General features: G+C 39.3%; 2 protein-coding genes across 2 annotated transcripts; both read left to right on the top strand.

The window, feature by feature from the left end:
* The first annotated feature begins 1,339 nt into the window (after positions 1–1,339).
* Positions 1,340–15,173, top strand: LOC139713741 (integrin alpha-V-like). Its single transcript, XM_071625446.1, has 8 exons — positions 1,340–1,474; positions 10,052–10,183; positions 11,621–11,685; positions 12,018–12,165; positions 12,391–12,474; positions 13,215–13,294; positions 14,186–14,275; positions 15,155–15,173. The coding sequence occupies exons 1-8, from the start codon at positions 1,340–1,342 to the stop codon at positions 15,171–15,173; spliced, it is 753 nt and encodes a 250-aa protein (XP_071481547.1).
* A 69-nt stretch (positions 15,174–15,242) lies between these two features.
* LOC139713740 (uncharacterized) lies at positions 15,243–22,269 on the top strand. Its single transcript, XM_071625445.1, has 6 exons — positions 15,243–15,259; positions 16,336–16,494; positions 17,224–17,442; positions 18,551–18,661; positions 19,504–19,635; positions 22,036–22,269. The coding sequence occupies exons 1-6, from the start codon at positions 15,254–15,256 to the stop codon at positions 22,267–22,269; spliced, it is 861 nt and encodes a 286-aa protein (XP_071481546.1). The 5' UTR covers positions 15,243–15,253.
* Positions 22,270–23,654: the final 1,385 nt, after the last annotated feature.

Here is a 23,654-nt window from a genome sequence, read left to right as displayed (position 1 = left end):
TTCGCCTGCTTTCTGAAGAAGGTGTATTGCTCTTTTATCATTCAAAAAAAAAAAATTATAGAATTCTCTTTATATTTCTTTGTATCGTTTTTCTGCAGTGATGTCACGGATATGTAGTATCTTCATCAAGAGAAGAAACTTAAGAATTCATAACTTTTAAAAGAAAGTGTCCGATTTTCTTCAAACTTTACTGAAGTTTTCTATTCATTTATATTACTGCATTCACTCAATCCACATAATATTTGAGGACACCAATACTTCAAATTTGAGCCCTCACGAGGAACCCTTACCCCATTCTTCGAAGAACGTTTTCAACACTCTTTGATAGACAAAATACATGTATAGTGTTTGTGTGTGTGTGTTTTGTCTAGTTTTCCCATACATTCCATCCATTACATTTTCCTCTCTTTGTTTCTCGTGCAGGTTTGATATTGAAGTCTATATTCAGTATGAAGGGCAAGGCGTGCCCGATGAAATTGGTATGAATTGGGAATTTCTATTATATTCTTATGGTTTCTGTGGATAGTCTAGTCATTCATGACAGATCACTATGAGTTATCGTTGTGCACAAATACTTTTTTATTCTGCGGTGTTTGAAACAAAGTTTGTTATATACTTTTTAACATTACTTAGTACTATTTTAAGTGAAATGTTAAAGACGTTTAACAAGCAAACTCAAATAGTTTGATCTCAATGGTATTCCGGTTATGTTTGTTGTTGTTGTTGTTGTTTTGTTTTCATTGGAGTGAAACGCAGTTTAATTTCAAAAATATCTCAACTTTAGAGAAGCGTTGTAATTAATGTATCACTTGGCTAGTTTCGCATGTAACTGACATTAAAGACACACATTTGCAATAACACTACTGCCAGAAAATAAGACGAATTAATCTTTTTTTTTATCTAAAGCACATCGTTTCTTAATCCTACATTCTTTCTTTCGATTATATGGTATAATGAAATCATGTTCAGCTCAGCAGGCTAGCTAGGAATTCGTACAATAGACGTGTCATACTTGAAAACAGCCAATGTTTTAGAACCCTTTTGCAACGATTCTCAAGGACACTGTTCATTTGATGAATACTTGCTCTTATTAACCTTTTTTTTAAGTTCATGCAGATTACGATATGAAAGTTCCCCTACAAAAGTAAACGAGTCGAAACACTCAAGTAGTGTACAGGTGTATAGTCGAACGATGTTCCTATCCTGTGCGAAGTTGGGGAGGGGATTGTCTTGTTGGGAAAGTAAATTTTATGGTGTAATGCGTTTACATTGTTGAATTGGGTTGTCTCGATTGATTTTTGTCCTTTGCTCGTCGGACGTCGTAGAATTTCAGTACGAAATGCAGCTCGACATCGCCCGAGAATTGGCCTTGCGTCGGTCATTCTACGTGGACACTGGTCGGTCATCGATCCAGAGAACCATGCAAGTCCGGATCGACGTACGATCCTGCGATGTTCTTCAAGCGTTCGTCGCTGTAAGTTGCGATTTGCTGCTTGTTGTTTGAAGTTGCTTGTTGCTGGTCACATCGCAAGGAACCAAAGCGCTATGGTTCCTCTTCTTTAAAAAAAGAAAAAGAAGAGAAATATCCATAGGTTATGGTCGCCTATTTTCAGTGAAGCTTTTACAGCGTTGCCACTGTTCTTTACCAGAGAGCGCCTTGCCATAATCCACTAAAACGTTGCCACGAACCCCCATACGTACGCAATGTACGTATAGGCCTATTCACTTCTGCGGTATAACTGTACGTGCTTTAGGACCTATTCCTCCCTTCAGTCATGTTGTCTTCTGAAATGCTCATTTTCCGATACATCTATATATGTTTGGCATCCGGGTATACTCTAGAGAGTATGTACACAATGACAGTAGAAACAGAGTTCCTTGGGGAAAATGATACCAGAATGAGATAGATTTACCATACTAACATATTGAGTGTCATTTAAATGTTCTTTGATAATTTAGGAGTCACCATGGTAGCAGATGTCATTTTCCATAACCTAGATATCGTCCAACAAGTCACCTGTGTTACGACCAAAATCACTCTGAGAATGATCGCACAAAAGAAACAATCAACTGATGTTCAGGCGGTTTATTAACAGTGATATTGAGGGTACAGACTGGTAATCGGCGTCATATCAGTACAACAATGATCAATAGAAACAATTACAAATCGGTAATGGAATCACTTACATGCATCCAAACTATCACAAAGTCGCTACAGTTCCCTGGTAGTGTCCAGATACGATGTTCGATGCACAAATGAATGATCCACGATGCACCGATGAATGATTCCTGCGACGTAAATCCAGAGGCACAGGTTACAATAGTCCGCGTTATAATTCCAGGGTACATAGATGTCCACAGTAGATCCAAAGTATAATGTTCCCAGCGAAATGTGCAGATTCCAAACGTTGTGACGACCACGTCCAGTCAATGCGTTGAATGATGATTCACTTTATATTGTCCAGCTAGGAATCCAGCCCGTCACAGCTTTGCCGTAGCAATGTCCGTTGACTTTAAAATATGGAGTCCAATGAAGGCACATTAATTCTCTGCAGGCAAAATGTCTCCCAGGCCTTATCTCCACAAACATAACAGGTCAGCAGGTAACACAGGACTGACTATAACAAGTCGCTTCAGAGCCAGAAGTGACGTAACTCTCAGAGCAGAGGTGTTGGGTACTCTGCCTACTGCAGAATTTCTCTGGCTTATATACTATCCATTCACCCCCTTCTAGCACATTCTATAACTCTCTCCAACCTACTAGCCAGTCCAAGTTCCAGGAAACCTGGATGACTCACTGCCTAACTATGTACAAAACATCATTACCAAGAATAACTACCAATCACATTGGGCTACAGGGACAGTGCCTCACTCAGCCAAATATGTTAGCACTTCCCAGAACTTTCTGGAATGGGTGAAATCATTCTAGATTGAGTGAGCTATAATGTATTTCCTGTTACATGCATGTACTGTATAGCTACATTGTATACCACCTAGAAAATTCTCCACTTATCTGGTCAGCCTGTATGTACTATATCTATACCACATAGAATGTTCTCCATTAATCTGGTCAACCTGTGTACATACACATTAAAACAGCCATGCATACAGTACATCATACTGTACATAACTACTAGTGTGTACATTTGTGACACCATCCCCCATGGGAAAAAGAAAGCCTTGCCGTAGCAAGGGTTTCTTTTACCTTCACAATTTCTCGTTATTATTTACAATGAATGTGAGGTAAAGTCCAAGTCAAGCAACAATAATCACATACTATCACATGCCTTTTGGATAGCTGTATTAATTCCATGTTCTCTTTCCATGGATACTATTTACAATGATATTGCTTGGATTCTCGGAGCTTATACAATCATATCAAACTGTTTTGCACACATTAATGAATATGCTTAACACATACACTGGAAATGATATGCGGTGAAAACTTTTCACCTTTAATACTCTCTTCATGTTACACTCTTGACAGAGCGTCGGCAATTACATTGTTTTTGCCTGCCACATGTTTGATTTTGAGTGCATATGGCTGCGTCATCATGCTCCATCTGAACAATCTGTTGTTCTTCATTTTGAACCGGTCTAAAAAGACCAAGGGGTTGTGGTCAGTATAGACTGTGATCTCCCCTTTGCTATTTGTCAAGTACACTTCGTATTGCTGGAGGGCAAGGATGAGACTGAGAGCCTCCTTCTCAATTGTGGAGTACTTCTTCTGGTATGTGTTCAATTTTTTGGAGAAGTAGCTAACTGGTCGTTCAGTGCCTTCTTCATCTTCTTGGAGCAAAACCGCTCCCACTCCCACATCGCTAGCATCTATTGCCACCTTGAATGGCTTTGCGAAGTCAGGAGCTGCCAAAACAGGCTCATTAGCAAGGACTGCCTTTAGTTTCTCGAAGGCTCTTTGACACTCATCAGTCCAGGTGTACTTTGCCTTGCCCTTCAGCAGGTTTGTTAGGGGGGTGACTACAGTGCTGAAATTTGGTACAAATTTCCTGTAGAAACCAGCCATGCCCAGAAATCTGAGCAACTCCTTCTTGGATTGGGGGATGGGAAAGCCTAGTATAGCCTCTACCTTGACTTCTCTTGGCAATACTTGTCCCTGACCGACTACATGCCCGAGATACACCACTTTGGCCTTTGCAAATTCACTCTTTGCCAGATTAATCACCAATCCGGCCTCCCTGAGTCGATCAAAAAGTTGCCGCAAGTGTGTAATGTGCTCCTCCCACGTGTCACTATACACAAGGATGTCATCAATGTATACTACACAGTGGTCAAGTCCGGCAATGATTTGGTTTGTCAGCCGTTGGAAGGTGGCTGGAGCATTTTTCATGCCGAATGGCATTACTTTGCATTGGAACAAGCCATCTGGTGTAGCAAAGGCAGAAATCTCTCTGGCTTTGTCGGTCAAGGGCACCTGCCAGTATCCCTTTAGAAGGTCTATTTTACTGACATATGCAGAATTTCCGACCCTGTCAATGCAATCTTCTAGTCTTGGAATGGGGAAAGAGTCTGTTTTCGTCACGGCATTCACCTTTCTGTAATCTATACAGAATCTTTGAGACCCATCCGGTTTGGGCACCATGACGATTGGAGAGCTCCAACTGCTTTTACTCGGTTCTATTATGTCATTGTCTAGCATGTATTGAACCTCTTCCCTTACTTTTTGCAGTTTGCTTGGGTTTAGTCTGTAAGGGTTTTGCTTGATAGGGTCAGCATCTCCTACATCAACATCATGTACAGCCAGAGGGGTGCAGCCTGGTTTGTCTTTACACAATTCCTTGTACTCATGTAACAGACTAGTCACATCTTTCCTCTGATTTTCAGGTAGGTAGTTCAGTGCCTCATCTACTTTCCCTAACATCTCTGAGTTAGACAACCTGGCACTAGAGGGCTCACTTCCATTCTCATCTTGAGCTTCTCCCTCTTCATCTACTTCTTCTACTACCACCTGAGCTACGCCTACCGGCTGACTAGCCTTTCTCTCGTAGTACTCTTTCAGCATGTTTATGTGACACACCCTCTGATCTTTTCGTCTATCTGGCGTACTGATCACATAGTTCACATCATTGAGTTTCTTTTTGACACTGTATGGGCCACTGAACTTGGCTTTCAGTGGTTCACTTTGTATGGGCAGCAGTACAAGAACTTTGTCACCTGGGTTGAAAGTTCGGGCTTTGGCATTTTTGTCTGCCTTTCTCTTCATAGAGTCTTGTGACACTTTCAAGTGTTCCTTAGCTACCTCACAAGCCTTTGAAAGCCTTTCACGAAACTTTGACACATAGTCAAGTAGGTGGACCTCATCATCCTCCATCATGAATTTCTCTTTGATGAGCTTCAGTGGGCCCCTGACTTCATGACCGTACACCAACTCAAATGGGCTGAAACCTGTCGACTCATTTGGGGAGTCCCTCGTTGCAAACAGCAGGAAAGGGATGCCCTTATCCCAATCCTCGGGATACTCCTCACAGAATGCCCTAATCATTGTCTTTAGGGTCTGGTGGTAGCGCTCCAACGCACCTTGGGACTGGGGATGATAAGCTGACGACTTCAGCTGCTTCACACCCAAACGATACATCACCTCTTGAAATATGCCTGACATGAAATTTGACCCTTGGTCAGACTGCACTTCCTTGGGCAACCCATACCTAGTGAAAAACTGCACTAGAGCATCTACCACAGTCTTAGCAGTGATATTTCGCAATGGAATAGCCTCTGGAAACCGTGTAGACATATCCATGATTGTCAAGAGGTACTTGTGACCCGACCTAGTCCTAGGCAAAGGTCCAACACAGTCAACTAGAACCCGACTGAACGGTTCTTCAAACGCAGGTATCGGAATCAATGGCGCCGGCTTCACTGAATGCTGTGGTTTACCAGCCACCTGACATGTGTGACAAGTCTTGCAAAACTCAGCCACATCCACATTCAACCCTGGCCAATAGAAATGCCTCATGATCCGATCCTTTGTCTTTCTGACGCCTAAATGGCCGCCAACAGGTAACTCGTGAGCAATCCTCAAGATCTCACCGCGGTAACTAGGAGGGACAACAACTTGACGGACCACCGTCCAATCCTCATCAGCTGGCCTATGGGGAGGTCTCCACTTCCTCATCAAAATGCCATCTTTGACATAATAGCACTCAGGGACCTTTTCAGCCTCAGCCTCAGAACACGCCGTCTGAGACAAGCCTTTCAACTCAGAGTCTGCCTGCTGTGCTTCAACCAAGGAAGACTTGCTAAACAGCCCATCACTGTTAGCCTCGGAGCCTAATACAGCAACCCCATCATTCAAATCCTTGAAAAAGGTTTCTGCCAACCAAACACCGGAATTCTCCTCCACATCAACAGAATCCCCATCATCTTGAACAGCTCTACGAGCCTGAGACCTAGTCACAACACAATCTGGGAAAATCCCAGGAAATTCCTCCTGCAACTGCTCAGTTTCAGCAACCACCACTGGTTTCTCCGAAACAACTGGGGACGCAACCACCTTGTCCCCAGCCAAGTCATTCCCCAACAAAAAGTCAATGCCTGCCATGGGCAACTCAGGAACAACTCCAACAGTAACAGGACCAGAAACTAGGTCACACTTCAAATCCACTCTATACAGTGGCACTGACATATAACTGCCATCAACAGTCTGAATCAAGACTTTTGCATTCACTGCACTATCTGGTGGAAAAGTCATACCACCATCCACCATCAATGACTGAGAGGCCCCCGTATCCCGCAGGATGACCACTGGCTTACCTGCCTCACCAGAAGTACATGGGGTCACCTCACCATCAAACAAAAAGCTACGATAGCTCTCATCCACCTGCTTCAGCCTATCTTTGAATTTGGGAGATTGACTTTCAATGGCCTGTGTTTCACTGAACGGGACACTGTTTTCAGGTAGGACACTTTTTGACATGACAAATCCCAAGTCCTTCTTTGTTTTGTTTTGCAACTTCCAACACTGTGACTTAACATGCCCTGTCTTGTTACAGTGAAAACATTTGATGACATTTGCACTTGTACTGGACCCTTTGTCAGATTGAGGCTTTGGTGCCGATGAAGTTTCAGAACTCGTGCCTTTTTTAGAACCAGCATTCTTTGGATTGCTCGACTGATTTTTGTCTCTCTTATTTCCAGAGAAATTCCTGAAAGGTGGTCTGTTGTCATTTCTGTGGGTCAGCTCATACTCATCAGCCATCAAGGCTGCTTTATGCAAACTTGTCACTTTGTGATCATCCAAATGCGACCTCACACTGAAAGCAACACTCTTTTTGAATTCTTCCAAGAGAACAACCTCACGTAGGTTATCAAAGTCCTGATCCACTTTAAGGGATCTGTACCACCTATCAAACATCATTTCTTTTTCTCGAGCAAACTCAACATGTGTCTGGCATGGTTTGTGGTACGAATTTCTGAATTTGTGTCTGTACGCCTCTGGCACCAACTCATAAGCATTCAACACTGCTTTCTTGACTGTAGCATAGTCACGTGATTGCTCTTTTGAGAGAGATGAGTACACGTCGGCTGCTTTGCCGACAAACACACTTTGAAGGAGCATGGGCCAAAATTCCTGTGGCCAGTTCAAACTGTCAGCCACCTTCTCAAATGACACAAAATATGCATCGACTCTGTTTTCTTCAAACTTTGGCACCAATCGAATGTTCTTGGCCAAATCAAATTCAGAGGGAGCCCTTTCATGATTTCCAACAGTCTGTGCATGAGTCAAGTCCATCTCACGCAATTTCAGTTGTTGCTCCATTTCCTTTTCAATTCTCTTCATTTCTATTCTTTCCTTCATTTCTAATCTCATCTTCTCTTTCTCCATTTCCAATCTAGCAAGTTCAAGCCGTGTTTGATCAGAAATTTGAGCTTGATCTGGAGTGTCAATTTCTTCTTTGAGCTCCATGTGACCAGCTACTAAGTCAAGAATCTCTGCCTTTCTTGCACCTTGTGGAACATCTACATTCAAATGCTGTGCAACAGCAGTCAAATCACATTTGCGTAACCTTTGCAAATCTCTGAGGGACAAATCTGTCCTCTGAACAAATGCCTGAACATCCATTGTACTGATTGACATTGTTACAATGTATAACACACAATATACAATTGAACAATCAACTCAACTGGTATTTTGTCTGTACCAATATTCTGAATTCCGGAACGTTCCAAATTCTAAGTTTTGGCTTAAATTCACTTCTCGGACACAAGCCCCCAATTTTGTTACGACCAAAATCACTCTGAGAATGATCGCACAAAAGAAACAATCAACTGATGTTCAGGCGGTTTATTAACAGTGATATTGAGGGTACAGACTGGTAATCGGCGTCATATCAGTACAACAATGATCAATAGAAACAATTACAAATCGGTAATGGAATCACTTACATGCATCCAAACTATCACAAAGTCGCTACAGTTCCCTGGTAGTGTCCAGATACGATGTTCGATGCACAAATGAATGATCCACGATGCACCGATGAATGATTCCTGCGACGTAAATCCAGAGGCACAGGTTACAATAGTCCGCGTTATAATTCCAGGGTACATAGATGTCCACAGTAGATCCAAAGTATAATGTTCCCAGCGAAATGTGCAGATTCCAAACGTTGTGACGACCACGTCCAGTCAATGCGTTGAATGATGATTCACTTTATATTGTCCAGCTAGGAATCCAGCCCGTCACAGCTTTGCCGTAGCAATGTCCGTTGACTTTAAAATATGGAGTCCAATGAAGGCACATTAATTCTCTGCAGGCAAAATGTCTCCCAGGCCTTATCTCCACAAACATAACAGGTCAGCAGGTAACACAGGACTGACTATAACAAGTCGCTTCAGAGCCAGAAGTGACGTAACTCTCAGAGCAGAGGTGTTGGGTACTCTGCCTACTGCAGAATTTCTCTGGCTTATATACTATCCATTCACCCCCTTCTAGCACATTCTATAACTCTCTCCAACCTACTAGCCAGTCCAAGTTCCAGGAAACCTGGATGACTCACTGCCTAACTATGTACAAAACATCATTACCAAGAATAACTACCAATCACATTGGGCTACAGGGACAGTGCCTCACTCAGCCAAATATGTTAGCACTTCCCAGAACTTTCTGGAATGGGTGAAATCATTCTAGATTGAATGAGCTATAATGTATTTCCTGTTACATGCATGTACTGTATAGCTACATTGTATACCACCTAGAAAATTCTCCACTTATCTGGTCAGCCTGTATGTACTATATCTATACCACATAGAATGTTCTCCATTAATCTGGTCAACCTGTGTACATACACATTAAAACAGCCATGCATACAGTACATCATACTGTACATAACTACTAGTGTGTACATTTGTGACACCTGTAAGTTCTTCATTTTGTTAGAATGAACTTCTCAAAATAAAAAAAAGGTAGTGATACAGTGATTGTTTAAAGGGGATGGCTAGTAATGATTGATCAGTGGGAATCAGTGGGAATGCTGGAGGATGATTGTTCCAATCCTTGCGGGGTTCATTTAAGAGTACATTATATATCTATTGTTGTGTGAAAATTATTTGCTTCAGAATGGTCTCATATTCAAGTAATGTGCAGTTTAATGTTTCCAGGTTAGCGTGCCTGGTCAGTGACGGGGCATTGATCTGCACATTACTTGAATGAGACCGTTCTGAAGCAAATACTTTTCACTCGACAGTATAGATATATAATGTACTCTTAAATGAATCCCACAAGGATTGGAACAATCATCCCTCAGCATTCCCACTGATTCCCACTGATTGGTTACTAGCCATCCCCTTTAGGCCTAATAGGTAGGCTTGTATGACTTCAGTGGAAGAAAATTTGTTATTCTGAATGTTGACGGATAGACATAAAAAACATTTTTTTTTTTTAAAGTGATGGTGACCAAGATGTATAATGGCGTCATTATGCTGATGAACGTGGCGTGATCATCAAGCATTATTACGTCATCACTAGCCATCCGGTGATAGTTGTCGACGTAAATTTCTAAACGTTAAGGAAATTCGTTGTCTTTGATACCTACGTCAGCCAACGATTCGGGACAAGCAGACGCCCATATCGGTCTCCCTCGACTACCGACTCGTCGACAACGGACAGACGGATGCTAGTACCGTGCCGCCCGTTCTCGCAGAGGAGGTCAACACACACATCGTCAGTTCGGTATGGAGAAATCACTACTAGCCACCAGACTGGTCAAATCTGGCCACTAAAGTTTAACTATACTCGCCCTTTTGATTGATTTGATTTGATTTGATTTCTGAAGTTCTTTTTTCATACATAAATGAAAGACAAAGTCAATTGAACGAACTTATTAAGCACAGTATAATTTGAATCTGACAGTTAAAACAAAGAAATGATTAATTCAAATATCCAACACTTTTTTGACACAACGCAAAATGAAAATAAACAATTATTTTATGCATATATTTATGCAAACATAAGTTCCTGTATATCTATTGTTCAAAGACAAATTAGGCAACTCTTGGTGTACAGAAATTCAGGAGACCATCGTCATAAGCAAACGCTTGACGAGGACAATGGCCTCAGAAATGATTGTCTAAGCAATACGACATTGTAAGAATATAATATACAAGTCACCACTCACTGAGTGGCGATAAAGAGAAAGGGAGCATATCTCCTGTCATTTTCAACCAGTGTCGTGTGCAGATGTTATTAATGATTAGAAGCATAACGCGTATACATGTTGCAGTCCGTGTCTTGGAAGTACATGTTAATCTCCGTGTAATACAGTATGTGTATTATGATCATGATTATCATGTTAAGCATTTTTCGTCACCGTTGTCTGAAGTCCAAGTGTTTCATGCACTTATATGGAGCTACAAATAAAGCAAGCTTTCCAGTATTTAGTAGGTCGCCAAAGGACACAATATTACATAATATCATGGACTCATTGAATTCTTATTCCTCCAGCCCATATAATAACTATACGTTTAATTTTACTTCAACTTCATACTTGCTTGATGTTTCTCAATGTATCTTCCCCTCAAAACCGTTGTTACAACTACCGTGGTAACCGTGAATAACCTAAGAAACATCAGTCACACTGTTTTCTGCGTGTTTCGATTTGCACATCGTACAGTTTTCAAGGGTTACACGTAAACATAAAGTTTGGACATAACCATGAAAGGATTAAGGTCAACGAGATACGCAATCATTTTTTACCTCATGGTACATAGTCAAAGAAAGAGGACTGCACGAAATGATACAGGGCACCGTGATAATTTCCAAGCACGTAATGTTGGATCAGAACTCTACTTGTTTATTTTTCTTTGAGACTACTTATTTTTCACATAAAAGTCAGAATGGTGGTCTTGTTAGGAATTTGTTTATTTAAAAGACACATATTTTTGTTCTGGATGTCTGTGAAAGTATTTTCATTTTGAACAATCGTTTCGGTTCAATAAACAACTTACTGTCCCCTTCATCAATGATTTAAAAAAAATCCTTAACTGGTTCCAATTCATTTTATAGTCAGGCTTCTTATCAAAATATATGATTCTCACAAGGATCGCCGCCATATTTTTTTTCATGTTATTGTTTGTTTGTTTTGGTGTTTTTTTTTCATGCACCTGCAAGATTGCCTTCGCCAGGGAATGTGCTGGTGCAACCTGCTTTCCAGATCTAGCTGTAACGGCATCTAGGTAAGAAAATGTTCTAAGAAGATTGTCCCCAAAAGCCTGAACTCTGAGTCAGTATAATTCACTAATCATGTTAACCATCGTAACAGGTATTACCCCTTCGATTTAACTGCCTGTTACGAATCGAACAAGAAAAAAAAGAAGAAGAGATAAATAGCTCCGCAGTCCTAGATTTTATCAAACTGTTCTTCCTGTCAGTTAAGTTTCATCATCTATTCATTTATTCATCAATCTGTTCATTCTTTCACTCATTCGTAAATTTCATTGATTACAGTGCATACAATAGTAATATCATTTATAAATGAATAGTCATTCCATTTTCCTTTGTTTCCAAGTGACGTCACTGAGCTAACAATAGGTGAAGCTCAAATCATAAATCTGGATGTCATGGTAACCAACAAGGGTGAGGATGCTTTCCTCTCCTTTCTGCGCATACAGGAACCAAACGGTGTTTATTTCGTGACTGCGGGAAGATTTAGTACGGTAAGATACTTTTCATCTATATCTTCATAAAGTTTACCTACTTTTTTCTCAGGTACCTAAAATATTTTCAAGTACAGTGGACTCCCGTTATAACGAAGTCCTCGGGAACGGCGGTTTTCTTTCGTTATGTCAAAATTTCGTTATAACTGAACAAATAAACAGTAAAAATGCATATATAGAGCGGATAATGTTTCTAATATTGAGAGATTTTCCCCCTTGACGCAGGGAGCGATTGCATCTTGTACCTACCATGCCCCATCAAGGGTCCGGACGTGTGACTTAGGAAATCCGGTCGGCGCAAACACATCTGTAAGTTTGTTGTTGTTGTTGGTGGTGGTGGTGGTGGTCATGATGTTGTTGATGTTGTCTAGATTGATAATCGGTCAACAAAATAATGTCGATGCATTTAGATTTGCAAATCAGAGAGCATGCCAAATGTCGTGCGAAAACAGTGTGTTTACAATTGTTATCCGACAGTATATCTGTTCACCGAATCTGCTGATAAATTAACTAGAAAGCTTACCCACTTAAATAGCAGATTTAAAGGGGAAGGCTAGTAACTGATCAGTGGGATCAGTGGGAATGCTGGGGGATGATTGTTCCAATCCTTGTGGGATTCATTTAAGAGTACATTATGTATCTATTGTTGTGTGAAAATTATTTGCTTCAGATTGGTCTCATATTCAAATAATGTGCAGTTTCATGTTTCCAGGTTAGCATGCCTGTGCAGTGACGGGGCGATAAAACTGCACATCACTTGAATATATAATAACGTATAAGAGATAAAAGAGCCGGGAAGCAACTACATTGTACAACAATGCGAAGGATAAAGTGTCGATTAAGAGTAATGTTTCAGGGCTGAAAAACGGTACGGTGAAAAGTGAAAACAACTTGAACCTGAACTTGAAAAGTCTGTAAGATTTTACGTGGTGATAGTAGTGGTAATAGGAAAGATAATGGTAAAGTAGATGGCATTGGTTTCATATTGTTAATAGTTTCGATAGTGATAATGGTCACCTTTTTTTCCACGTAACATTGCTGTGCTTTAGGTTGCTTTTGAGCTCCGCTATCAAACTGAGTCGTACAGCACCTTCACTGGGACTGTTTCTTTCAATCTGACAGCGCAGAGGTAAGTCAAGAGAAACGAACGATGGAGACAGCGAAAAATTTTTGATGAAGAACATATTGAAAACGCAGGGGAGAATAATCACTTGCAAATTCTTTCATAGACTTGCTAAGCGATTGCTCCATCACTTCATCAAATTTCTTGTGTGATGTGCATAGTGACCACAATATTCTCTTCAATGGAAAATTCCTGTTTGCTGATTGGTCTGATTGGTCTGCACGTCATGTGACCACACATAACATTGCAATGTTGAAGACAAATGCCGACTGAGAATATTGTGCCATATTGTGACGTCATATAGTCACGGTATATTCATCGATTGTCTGAAAGTGAAATTATGGATTCCTCGTTGACAGGACAAGGACAATATTACTCGGGGCTGTTCCTAAAAGAAAACAGTCCTATATTCCCGTCACCTCGGGATCCATCATTTCAATTACAGGCTGAAAAAACATGGTGCCGGTATGTTTTTTTATGAAAATGATTACTGCGTGATTCTCTTTATAAGTTCCTCATTCTATATCCCATTGTAAAAAAAAAAAAAAGTTGCGACAATTCCGTTTGTTTGAATTTACTTATTTGACTATACAAGCAGCTTAATATGGCGTGTCACTTTGAGCCATTAGCGAGCTTTAAATCTGGGACGCGAACGCTAAGGCGACGCCATTTGGCAAAAAAAAAAAAAAAAATGTGTTCTGCACAACATGCGCTAGAAAGCTATTTCCATTGTCCAATTGGGGAGGAAGCGTCTTGTTATGGTAGCGTTCGCGTCGCAGATTTAAAGCTCACCGTTGTCTGCTTGGAACCCTTCCTTCGTCACACGACAGATGAGAGCTGCTTCCTTCAACTTTAAAACTTATTTCAAATCCAATAATGTTATTATCTTTCTGCCAGTTTTGATGCCGAGAAACCAGGATCGATTCACGACAATGAGCGAACGACTAACATTCCAGTGTACGCTACCGCTAACCTCACTCTTCAAGGGTAAGCATTTCTTAAGATGTCAGTCTATCTTCAAACACAATACGTTATTGGGGATGTGGCCCAAATATTCCACGTCATATTCCCACTTCAGATTGTTGGAAAAAAAAATCTTGCCTGAAGTAGAGCGCGATGAAAGCGAAGAGCGATGTGAGCGCTAGATCCGCTGGTCTCTTACCCTTTTATTTTTCATTTCATTAACAGCAGCTCTTTCAACAACAAGGGAGTTTCTGCATGAAATATCATTTTCCCGATTTTCTACTTCGTTATAAATCATGGAACATCCAATCACTCCGAAAAACAAGAAACTCACTGTTTTGAAAATGTTAGTAGTGAAACCACCTGTTATATCAATGATTACTGATTTAGCGTTTTGTAAGTTCGATTAATATCGTTTGATTTTTACACTTTGTACGACTGATGTATTACACTTTCATCAAAATAATGCAGAATGCATGATATTATTCCCTCGACTTGTTACGGACCAAATATGCAAGAGGTAATATCATTCTTTCTGTCTCCTTCATGTGTCCATACACTACGATAGAAAAAAAGTAGGGTGGAATTCTTGTTGCCTTTGATCGTTGCCGTTGATCTTTCTACAAATGTGGCATCACCTACTCTTGCAGACTGTTCTTATCCAGCTATGACGTCACATGGACTTAACCCACACTTAAAAATTCATAACTTTTGATAGGCTTGTCTGAATGTCGTTATTCTTAAACTTCACTTTCGTTCTTTCGATCAGCTACTATATGTCTGCGCTCAACTGAATCCATACGTATTATGTCATTATGTTCCCCTTTAAACTTGACTTCATGCTCCTTCTCTTTTTTTAATCCTTCATTGTTTTCACATCCCTTCGCCACCATCTCCATGCAGAGCGGCCGATCTGGACTGACTAATTGTAAGGGAGACGGATTATCGTCGGATCGCAACCTGTCCAGCGAGACTAGCGTTGGGCCTCAGATCGTTCACGTCATGGCTGTGAGTGTGTTATACCCAAACAAACAAACAACCAACAAACAAACAAAGACACACACTCTATTGATTTCATTCAAGTCATACATAAATACATGTAAAAACAAATCCTTTCTTGGTACAAATAGAAAAAAAATACAAATACAGTTTAAAACAGACTTAATAAGATCAATGTACAGTATATACTGCAGTAGTCTCTCACGTAATCATTGAACTGATAACTTAGTAATTGGTCAGTTAGAGTGAAACGAACTAGACAAAACTAACAAAGCAATGCTTTTTATTCGATGCATTATTATGCGTATGCGTTATATTCCTCTTGAACCTATTGACATATGAAAGTTTCACTGAATATGTGAACATATAAATCATATCCTATTTTCAAACGAATACATATAACAACAAGAGTACACTATGCCACTCAAGAATGAAATCTTTTATAAAAAAGAAAAGCCCTATCAGCTTGCCCTCTCCTCCCAACCGAAATAAATCCTTTATCTATCACATCCTGAATCCTTAATGATTAATCATACCATTATAATTCTTATTGCGATTCACAATTATTCCCCACTCCGAATCATATCCCATATACCTACACCCAATGACAGCAAGGAAATATGAACATATGTTTGGCACTTCTCGTTTCAAAGTAATGCGCTGCTTTTCTTTTCTTTTCTTTTCTTTTTTCATCGCAGACTATGTCACTTTGTGAGATGAACAAATCTAGTCAAGGATTACCTGGATATTTATGATCTACAATCCTAACTTATTTTCTTCCCTCAACGCAACCAATCCTATTTCACTGCGATGTAATGTCTCATGAATATTCATCGTGAGACCGGTTGCTCAAGTAATACTCGATTTGATTCGTTTATAATCGAATGGAGATGGATGCTCCATGATAATGAACACGAGTGACATAGGCATTGCAAGTGTCCATTCATCACTTTTGAATATTTTATGCTTGAATCTCATCAGAAGTCTCCAATTCTGTCTGTCTGATTTTACTCACTTGAATTCAGTTTGCTGAAAAATCCTATTATTTCTTTGTTCTCTTTCATATTTTAACGTCGTGTCGCCAGCTGAACAATGCTGGTCCGAGCGCCGTCGGGCTCACGTACCTGACTATCCTCTGGCCAATGAGACTGAAGGGCGGAGCGTACATCATGACCGAACCGGACGTTACCATGGATACAGGCTACACCTGCTCGCGCAGAACTTTGGAAAACGGACAGAATATGGTAAACAATGATATCCCAGCACGTGTATAGAACGGGGAATGGCGATCCGTACAAACTCTCCGAAAGTTCGCACAATACAAGTTTATGTCAGGGATGCTTGCCTTTCTTGGTTCAATTAACATTTGCACCAAAGGTAATCTAGTCATCCTTTTCTATATGTAGCAATCTCGTATCCTTCAGTTTCATGAGTTTGTTGGCCTACTTTCCACAGCCGACGTCGTCCTCCAAATGTTCACCTGTTCTCCCTGGCAAGTGTCATATCCTCATCATTCATGAGTGTTTTCATCATTTTCTTTTTTCGTCACAAAGGAAACAGGAGGAAACAGGAGTAATAATGGGTAACACTCATATAGATACTTCTCGCTCCAGCAGAATCTTATCTGCCGACACCTGTAACCCATACGTTAAATCAATTTATCAATTCGATTTGTGAAATTAGGGTCCTCCTCTACAACAACCGCAACAACAACAACAACAACAGCAACAGCAGCAGCGGCAGTAACACAACCACAACCAACAGCAATCTGAACAGTAGAACCACAATGCAACAATGAAATCCATAAAAACAAATCAGGGACTATCAAATCGTCCGTACAGCTTGTTAAATTGAACTTGCAGTATTCTGATATGATCAATTTATCTGTATTGCAATTAACTCTATCACTTAAACTCTGAAAAATGAACTCAATTCACCCCCTCCCCCCCCCCCCAAAAAAAAAAAAAAATTAGGTTACACAGACACGAGAAGAAGGCACCACTGCTGCAACGGTGGACGACGCCAACAACAACTCCACGCGGACAATTCTCCACGTTTCGTGCGACGACAGTGAAGTCGAGTGCTACGAGTTTATCTGTCCCGTTGCTTCCATTAATACTGGATCGAGCGCTGGGAGGGGTAGCGTGGTCGTCACTGTTACGACTACGGTCATAGCTGACGCAGTGTTGAACGTGAGTAGTATCAAACAGATGTCCCTTGTACTGACTGAGAGGCCTTAGTTCAAATTGTGGATTCCGAGGTTTCAGGAATAGCACCATTTTCTGAGGGCGCAACCCCGTAAAAAGATGAAGTGCTATTTCTACCACGGTGGGATCAATAAATACACTGCTGGCTCCAAACTGTGTATTATAAGTATGTATTACATTCCTCCAACGAATCTTTAACAAGATGTTAAATTGTTTAAATGAAATTTTCAACATATTGCAACGCCGACGATCCGTGGACGCTATAGTATCTTTACACAGAAGTCTATGATGCCAATATGTTGTTTTCAACATCATCAACAGGGACGGATCCAGGAATTCTGTGAAGGGGGGGGGGGGGGGGGGCGCAACTAATATTTCTGGTGCCACTTACGGGTTTCATTTGTTTTGTTCTTTTTATTTCTTTTGTTTTCAACGACCAATAAAGAGGGGCGTGCGCCGGTTGCACCCCCTCAGGCCTCACAACATCTGTCATAGCACAATTAGCTAAAAGTATGTCTGTCTTGGTCTAACGCAACATTGACGTTTTGATTGTTTACAATACATACAATAATATCCCCACTCCCAGTTGGTTCTATATAGAATATGAAAAAAAAGATATGAAATGAAGGAATCAACTAATTTTCTCACAGAGGATGTGGAAATTATATACATGCCGCCATCCTTGATTCAATATATCCCTTGGAAATCCCTTGGAAATCGTTAAGAAATTGCGTCTATTTTAAGCGATGTAGAACCATCACACGGTTGCAACAAACGGAGGAGATTTGAGCAAGCTCACTGAACTGCCCAGCCAAAGAAACTGCACCCGTATATAATAATAGTTATGTTAATTTCTCAGTTTACTGGAAACGGTACCACAGTGATTATGAAATATTATTGCAAATCTATGTCATAGAGATAAGAATTAGTGATAAATGAATTGATAAGGCATGGAATAATATGACGACAAAATTAATGATAGGGATGATTGGATTTTGATACAATAGTTTACAGGGGGTCGAGTCTGATTACTGCTGGTGTCTTTCCTGTCTTAATTTACCCCTAATCGTCACCTGATTCTAATCTATTTTAGGACACCTCGGTAGACGCTTTTAGGATCACATCTACTGTTGTGACTCTTGTCGATGGATCGTTCTACCCAGGAATCACCTTTTCTCCACACCCCATTGTCCATCCTATTAGCGTGAGTTTAATCCCCAGATATTCAATGGTATAATCTGCATGTTGTTGTCATGTTAACAAGTCACGTCCAAGAAAACATATTGCTGAGGTTTGATGTGGCATTTTTTTTTCATACAAAAAGTTCATACAATATCTAACAGACTCTAATTTTCTAATTTTATTACTGATTCTCAAATTGGCTTCATATTTTTACAACAATCGAAGTTCCTGTTCCTCTGCATAATCATGTCAAATTAACCAATTTTGGTTAATTTCTTTCTAATTTTATCCACTTTTGATTAATTTCACCTTTCTCCAGTATAATGTATGTGGAGTGAAATTCAGAAGTGATCTTTCAGTGATGAAAAGATGATAATTTCTTCAAATTGATGAGATTCTTGCGCCAAATTGTTTTCATTGCAACTGATTGACTGACAAATTACCTTCGATTTGTCAATCAGTTGCAGTAGAAACAACTCGGCGCAAGGATTTCATTAATGTGAATAATTATGCAGTACCTGCTGCATGCTGTAAGGATTAGACCCAGCACTATAGCTGTCGGGTGAAATCTCGGTGGTACTTCTATTACTACTAATAATAGATATAATCAGAATTAGTTTTAGTAATAGTAGTAATATACATCATTTGTATTGTTATCATTTCATAGTTATCATTCATACATGTACGCTTATGTTTTTTTGACTTTCTTAATATATTTTGTATCTGTAAATTGTTCTTCTTTTACATATCATGTATGACTACTATAAAGCAGAAGAAGAAGAAAAAAAAACATATTCATGAAATATTAACAAACATAAGTTGACAGGTTGTGTTGTTTCATCGCTCGAACTCACGCTCATACAGGTCGACACCTTCGTCGAGGTCGAGTTCGCTGAGACGATCGTCTTGAAGGAAAACACGCCCCCGTATGTCTACATCGCATCCATCATCGGTGGCGTGATAATCCTCGTTGCTATTGTGATCGGCCTCTACTTCGTAAGATGAGATTAAGTTTTCATATATTTCCATCCGGGTATTTGTTTAATCCCCTCGGGACCACTATACGTTAAAGAAAACGTCGACGTCATCATAGGCAGTCTGGTAACGAAAGAGTCAAACGTAAAGAGCGAGTGCACAAGGGATGCACCACGCCATCCCATGTTCGGAAGATGTATATTTTTACACTGCAATCAAGGCTGCCAAAATGAAAAAAAAAAAGATGTGAAAAGAATTGTACAAAATTTCATTTTTCTTAAATGAAAAGTACACATTCGTTCGATGTGTGTCTGACGTAATATGTAAATTGTAATATTATTTTCCTCCAGCGTTCTGAAATAACTAAGTCAAGTGCTCTTTCATTATGGTATGAGAAGTTAGAATATGTTGCTTTGTGTATATATATATATATATATATATATATATAATAGTAATGATAATAATAATAATAATAATTATTATTATTATTATTATTATTATTACAGTGTATTATCATTATTATTATTATTATTATTATTATTATTATTACAGTGTATTATCATTATTATTATTATTATTATTATTGTAATCACTAATTGTCTGTGTGTTAATTGTCACATTTTGTCATGCGCCACACTGGCAAACTTTCCGATACATTTCGGCTAAGCTCCTTGGTTACTAACCGATCCAAAGTAAATGGTGATATTAATGTGTCGAGACTGTTTATTGCAAAGCGCCATTTCAAACCTATAAAAACTGTCGACTGTATCTGCTAACCGAAGAGAAATACCAGACTCCAGTCATGCAAATAATATAGGTTTTCCCGGTCAATTTCATACTTTTGTCACTCAAATTCATTAATGTGCATTCAAATTCACGCAGCGCACGCACGCGAAAATATTGGGGCATTCAAATTCAGAATCCAAGCGATCATTTTCATTTATGAGCATTCTATTTCGTTTTCGTGAAATCAAATTTACTATTGGGCATTCAATTTCAAAATGCGAGCACCGACTTTCCTACTCGTGCATTCAAATTCATACGATAGTCACGTGATAGTCCCAATGAGCTTGTTTGGAGCGTTCAAATTCATTTTTAGGCGATCAAGTTCCTACTTCGTACAATCAATTTAACGAGGAAAATGAAGGAGACTTTTAAGAAAGGAAAAAGGGCCAACACAACCAATAAATGCTTGCATATAGTGTAATTAGGATTGTTTACATGTTCTACATTGTTCTCTGTTCATGTATTCTTTGTTTTTTCATCTCAATAAATGTCAAATTGCAATTTCCAATCAGCAGTGCATCCAAACAACACAACGACTAGTAATCATATTTTTGGATTATACTGCATGCTGACAACGCCCCAACACCGACCATATAATGACAATTCATCAATTTAAGACAAACTGACACACAATGATCTCACATAGTCCCGCAAAATTAAAACAATAAGACAGCAATACATAACAGACAACACGTATAAAATGCTCATGTATCAGTTTCAATATAGTCGAAATTGTTTTTTGAAAGTGTCAACCAACCCTCCGTATTATGCTCGTCTGTAGGCCTATACAGTGCCTAATTTCTGTTTGTTTGTTTAATTTTCTATCAAAGAAGATGGCTGGATAACCCATATTCAGCTGCAAAAGCTGGTCTTCCATATGGGGTCCAGTTAGATGTTTTGCTCTTTGCGATGAATAAATGAAGTGGGATCTTTTACGTGCATGAGTTGTGACTCTTTTACACGTGTGACCTCCATTTTATGTCCAATCCCAGGGAAATGTGCCTGTATATTCCTATTTGCTAAGCGCGAGTTCAAAATTGTCAATTAACAGGTGGACCTCTACTGCAAAATAAATAATCATCATAAATCCCAATCTATTCAAAGCCAAGTGAGAAAAACATGCATACACGGCCCCAAACTAACTAAACTCAGGACTTCTTTTAAATTGAATGCAGTTATTTGGAACATGGTTGCCTATTCACGAATTTGAATGACCGACGAGATTCCGTCGCCAGCTTGACATGAATTTGAATGCTCTTTGATGAAATGCGTGCTCCTCTCTTAAATTTGAATGCTCCGATAGTGAATTTGAATGTTCCGATGGTGAATTTGAATGCTCCGATAGTGAATTTGAATGCTCCGAGAGTGAATTTGAATGCTCGGATAGTGAATTCGAATGACCGGATTTTGAATTTGATTGCTGATTCAGTGCTGCGAGCGTGGAATGCGTGAAATCGAATGCTTGGAATAGGAACTTGAATGACAAAAGTATAAAATTGACCGGGAAAACCTACAGTAGATAGTATACAGTTGTACATTATGAAATAATTGACGTCCATTGCGTAATTAAACTACAGTATAATACTTATAGATTATACTTTCTGCCTCTTGTTCGTCTCATTTTTCATATCAAAGGCCGGATTCTTCAAGAGGCGCAAGCTGAATTCGGATCAGAGGAGGAAACTTCGCCAGAGTATCCGGCATTCTCGCATGGTGGCCAAGGGCAAGATATATTCACCCGTCCAAGATGCAGACCCGGCAGACACGGTGGAAACCGCCGGGGATGAGGACATGGTGAAATGCGACAAGGGTGGAGATCCCCAGAACATCGGTGAAAGTGTCAGCAAGGGCGACGATGATATGATTTAATTAGGCTTACCTGGTACTTTGAATGAAGTTAAGTAATATCAACTTAAGCTTGATTGTTGCTTTTGTGTTTACGTGTTGTGTTTTCGCTGTTTTTGTTTTTGTTCTTTTTTTGGTATTTTGTATTTGTTTATTTGTTCTGTTTTTGTTTATTTGTTTGTGTGTGTTTGTTTGTTTGTTTGTTTGTTTGTTCTTTGCAGCTGGCCCTGAATGGGATATTAATTGCCTTAAAATTTCACTTTGCATTTTGACTTCAACAATCAATTCAGAAGAACTTCTCCAAATGATGGGGACCAGAAGTCGACGAAAAATGTGTTGTCCAAAAGGGTTGTCTAATCTTTTATTTCTTGGCGATTCTCTCTGTAGCCTATAAAGAGATGGCAGATCATTTTTTTATATGCCTTTATCATTACGTATGAATATGCAATGTTTATTCGAACACATAGGGAAAGAGGTCTGTTATATGCCTTTTAGATTTGCAATACGCTTTGATGCAGTACTATCGTTAAAATATGAAATTATGAAATATGCAATTTACAAATAAATGTTTCTCAATGGAAAGAGAAAGAAATGAGAGGGATGGTATAGTTTTGATTGAGATGGGGATTCAGATTTTAACTACAGTACATAGAAACTAATTAGAAACCACCTTAAATGAAATATGAAAGAGCATATGCAAATTTTAAAGGAATTGAAAGTTTACTTAATGAAAATCGGCTTTGATCTGGTTGAGATATCAGAACACAAGGTAAAACAAAATTGTTCTGATAAAAGGTGGGTCTCTTGTTATGGCTATCTCAGCCATTTCAAAACCAGAGGTTTCTCATTATCTCACTAAAAGGTCAGAAACCTGAAGCCCCATCTTGACCAAAATTGAACCATCTCTTTAAGGTAGAATATACATGATTTTTCGAGCTTCAAAGATGTTGCGTGTTGATTATAAATGATCAAACATCATACTTTTCTAACAATAATAGCCAACAAACAAAATACTAACAGCAGCGGAACTCTGAATGTGCTGACATTAATCTAGTCACCAATATGTACTCTCACGTAGAGCTATATTGAAATAGTTTTATTCATTTTTTAAAAAAAGTTTTATTCAAAGTGATCACATTTTGCTGTAGGCAAGTAAGTGTTTAACAAGGCACGTCGTGACTAACTAATAATGGAGTAATTCAAATGGTACATGTTTGTAAAAAGAAATACACACACACACGCACACACACACACACACACACACATATATATATATATATATATATATATATATATATATATATATACATGTATATATACATGCGATTAGCAAGTTCCGAGTTAGCTCATGTGTACCCGGATATAAGTTAAAAACAATTTTCTTATTTTTTCTTTTAGTTAGGCACTTG

Source organism: Diadema antillarum, unplaced genomic scaffold (assembly GCF_040938485.1).
Source record: "Diadema antillarum isolate AM-2024a unplaced genomic scaffold, OU_Dant_1.0 seq00002046_RagTag, whole genome shotgun sequence".
NCBI classification, from domain to species: Eukaryota; Metazoa; Echinodermata; class Echinoidea; order Diadematoida; family Diadematidae; genus Diadema; species Diadema antillarum.
The sequence above is the reverse complement of the archived record's forward strand: the minus strand, read 5'-3'. Positions and strand labels throughout refer to the sequence as shown.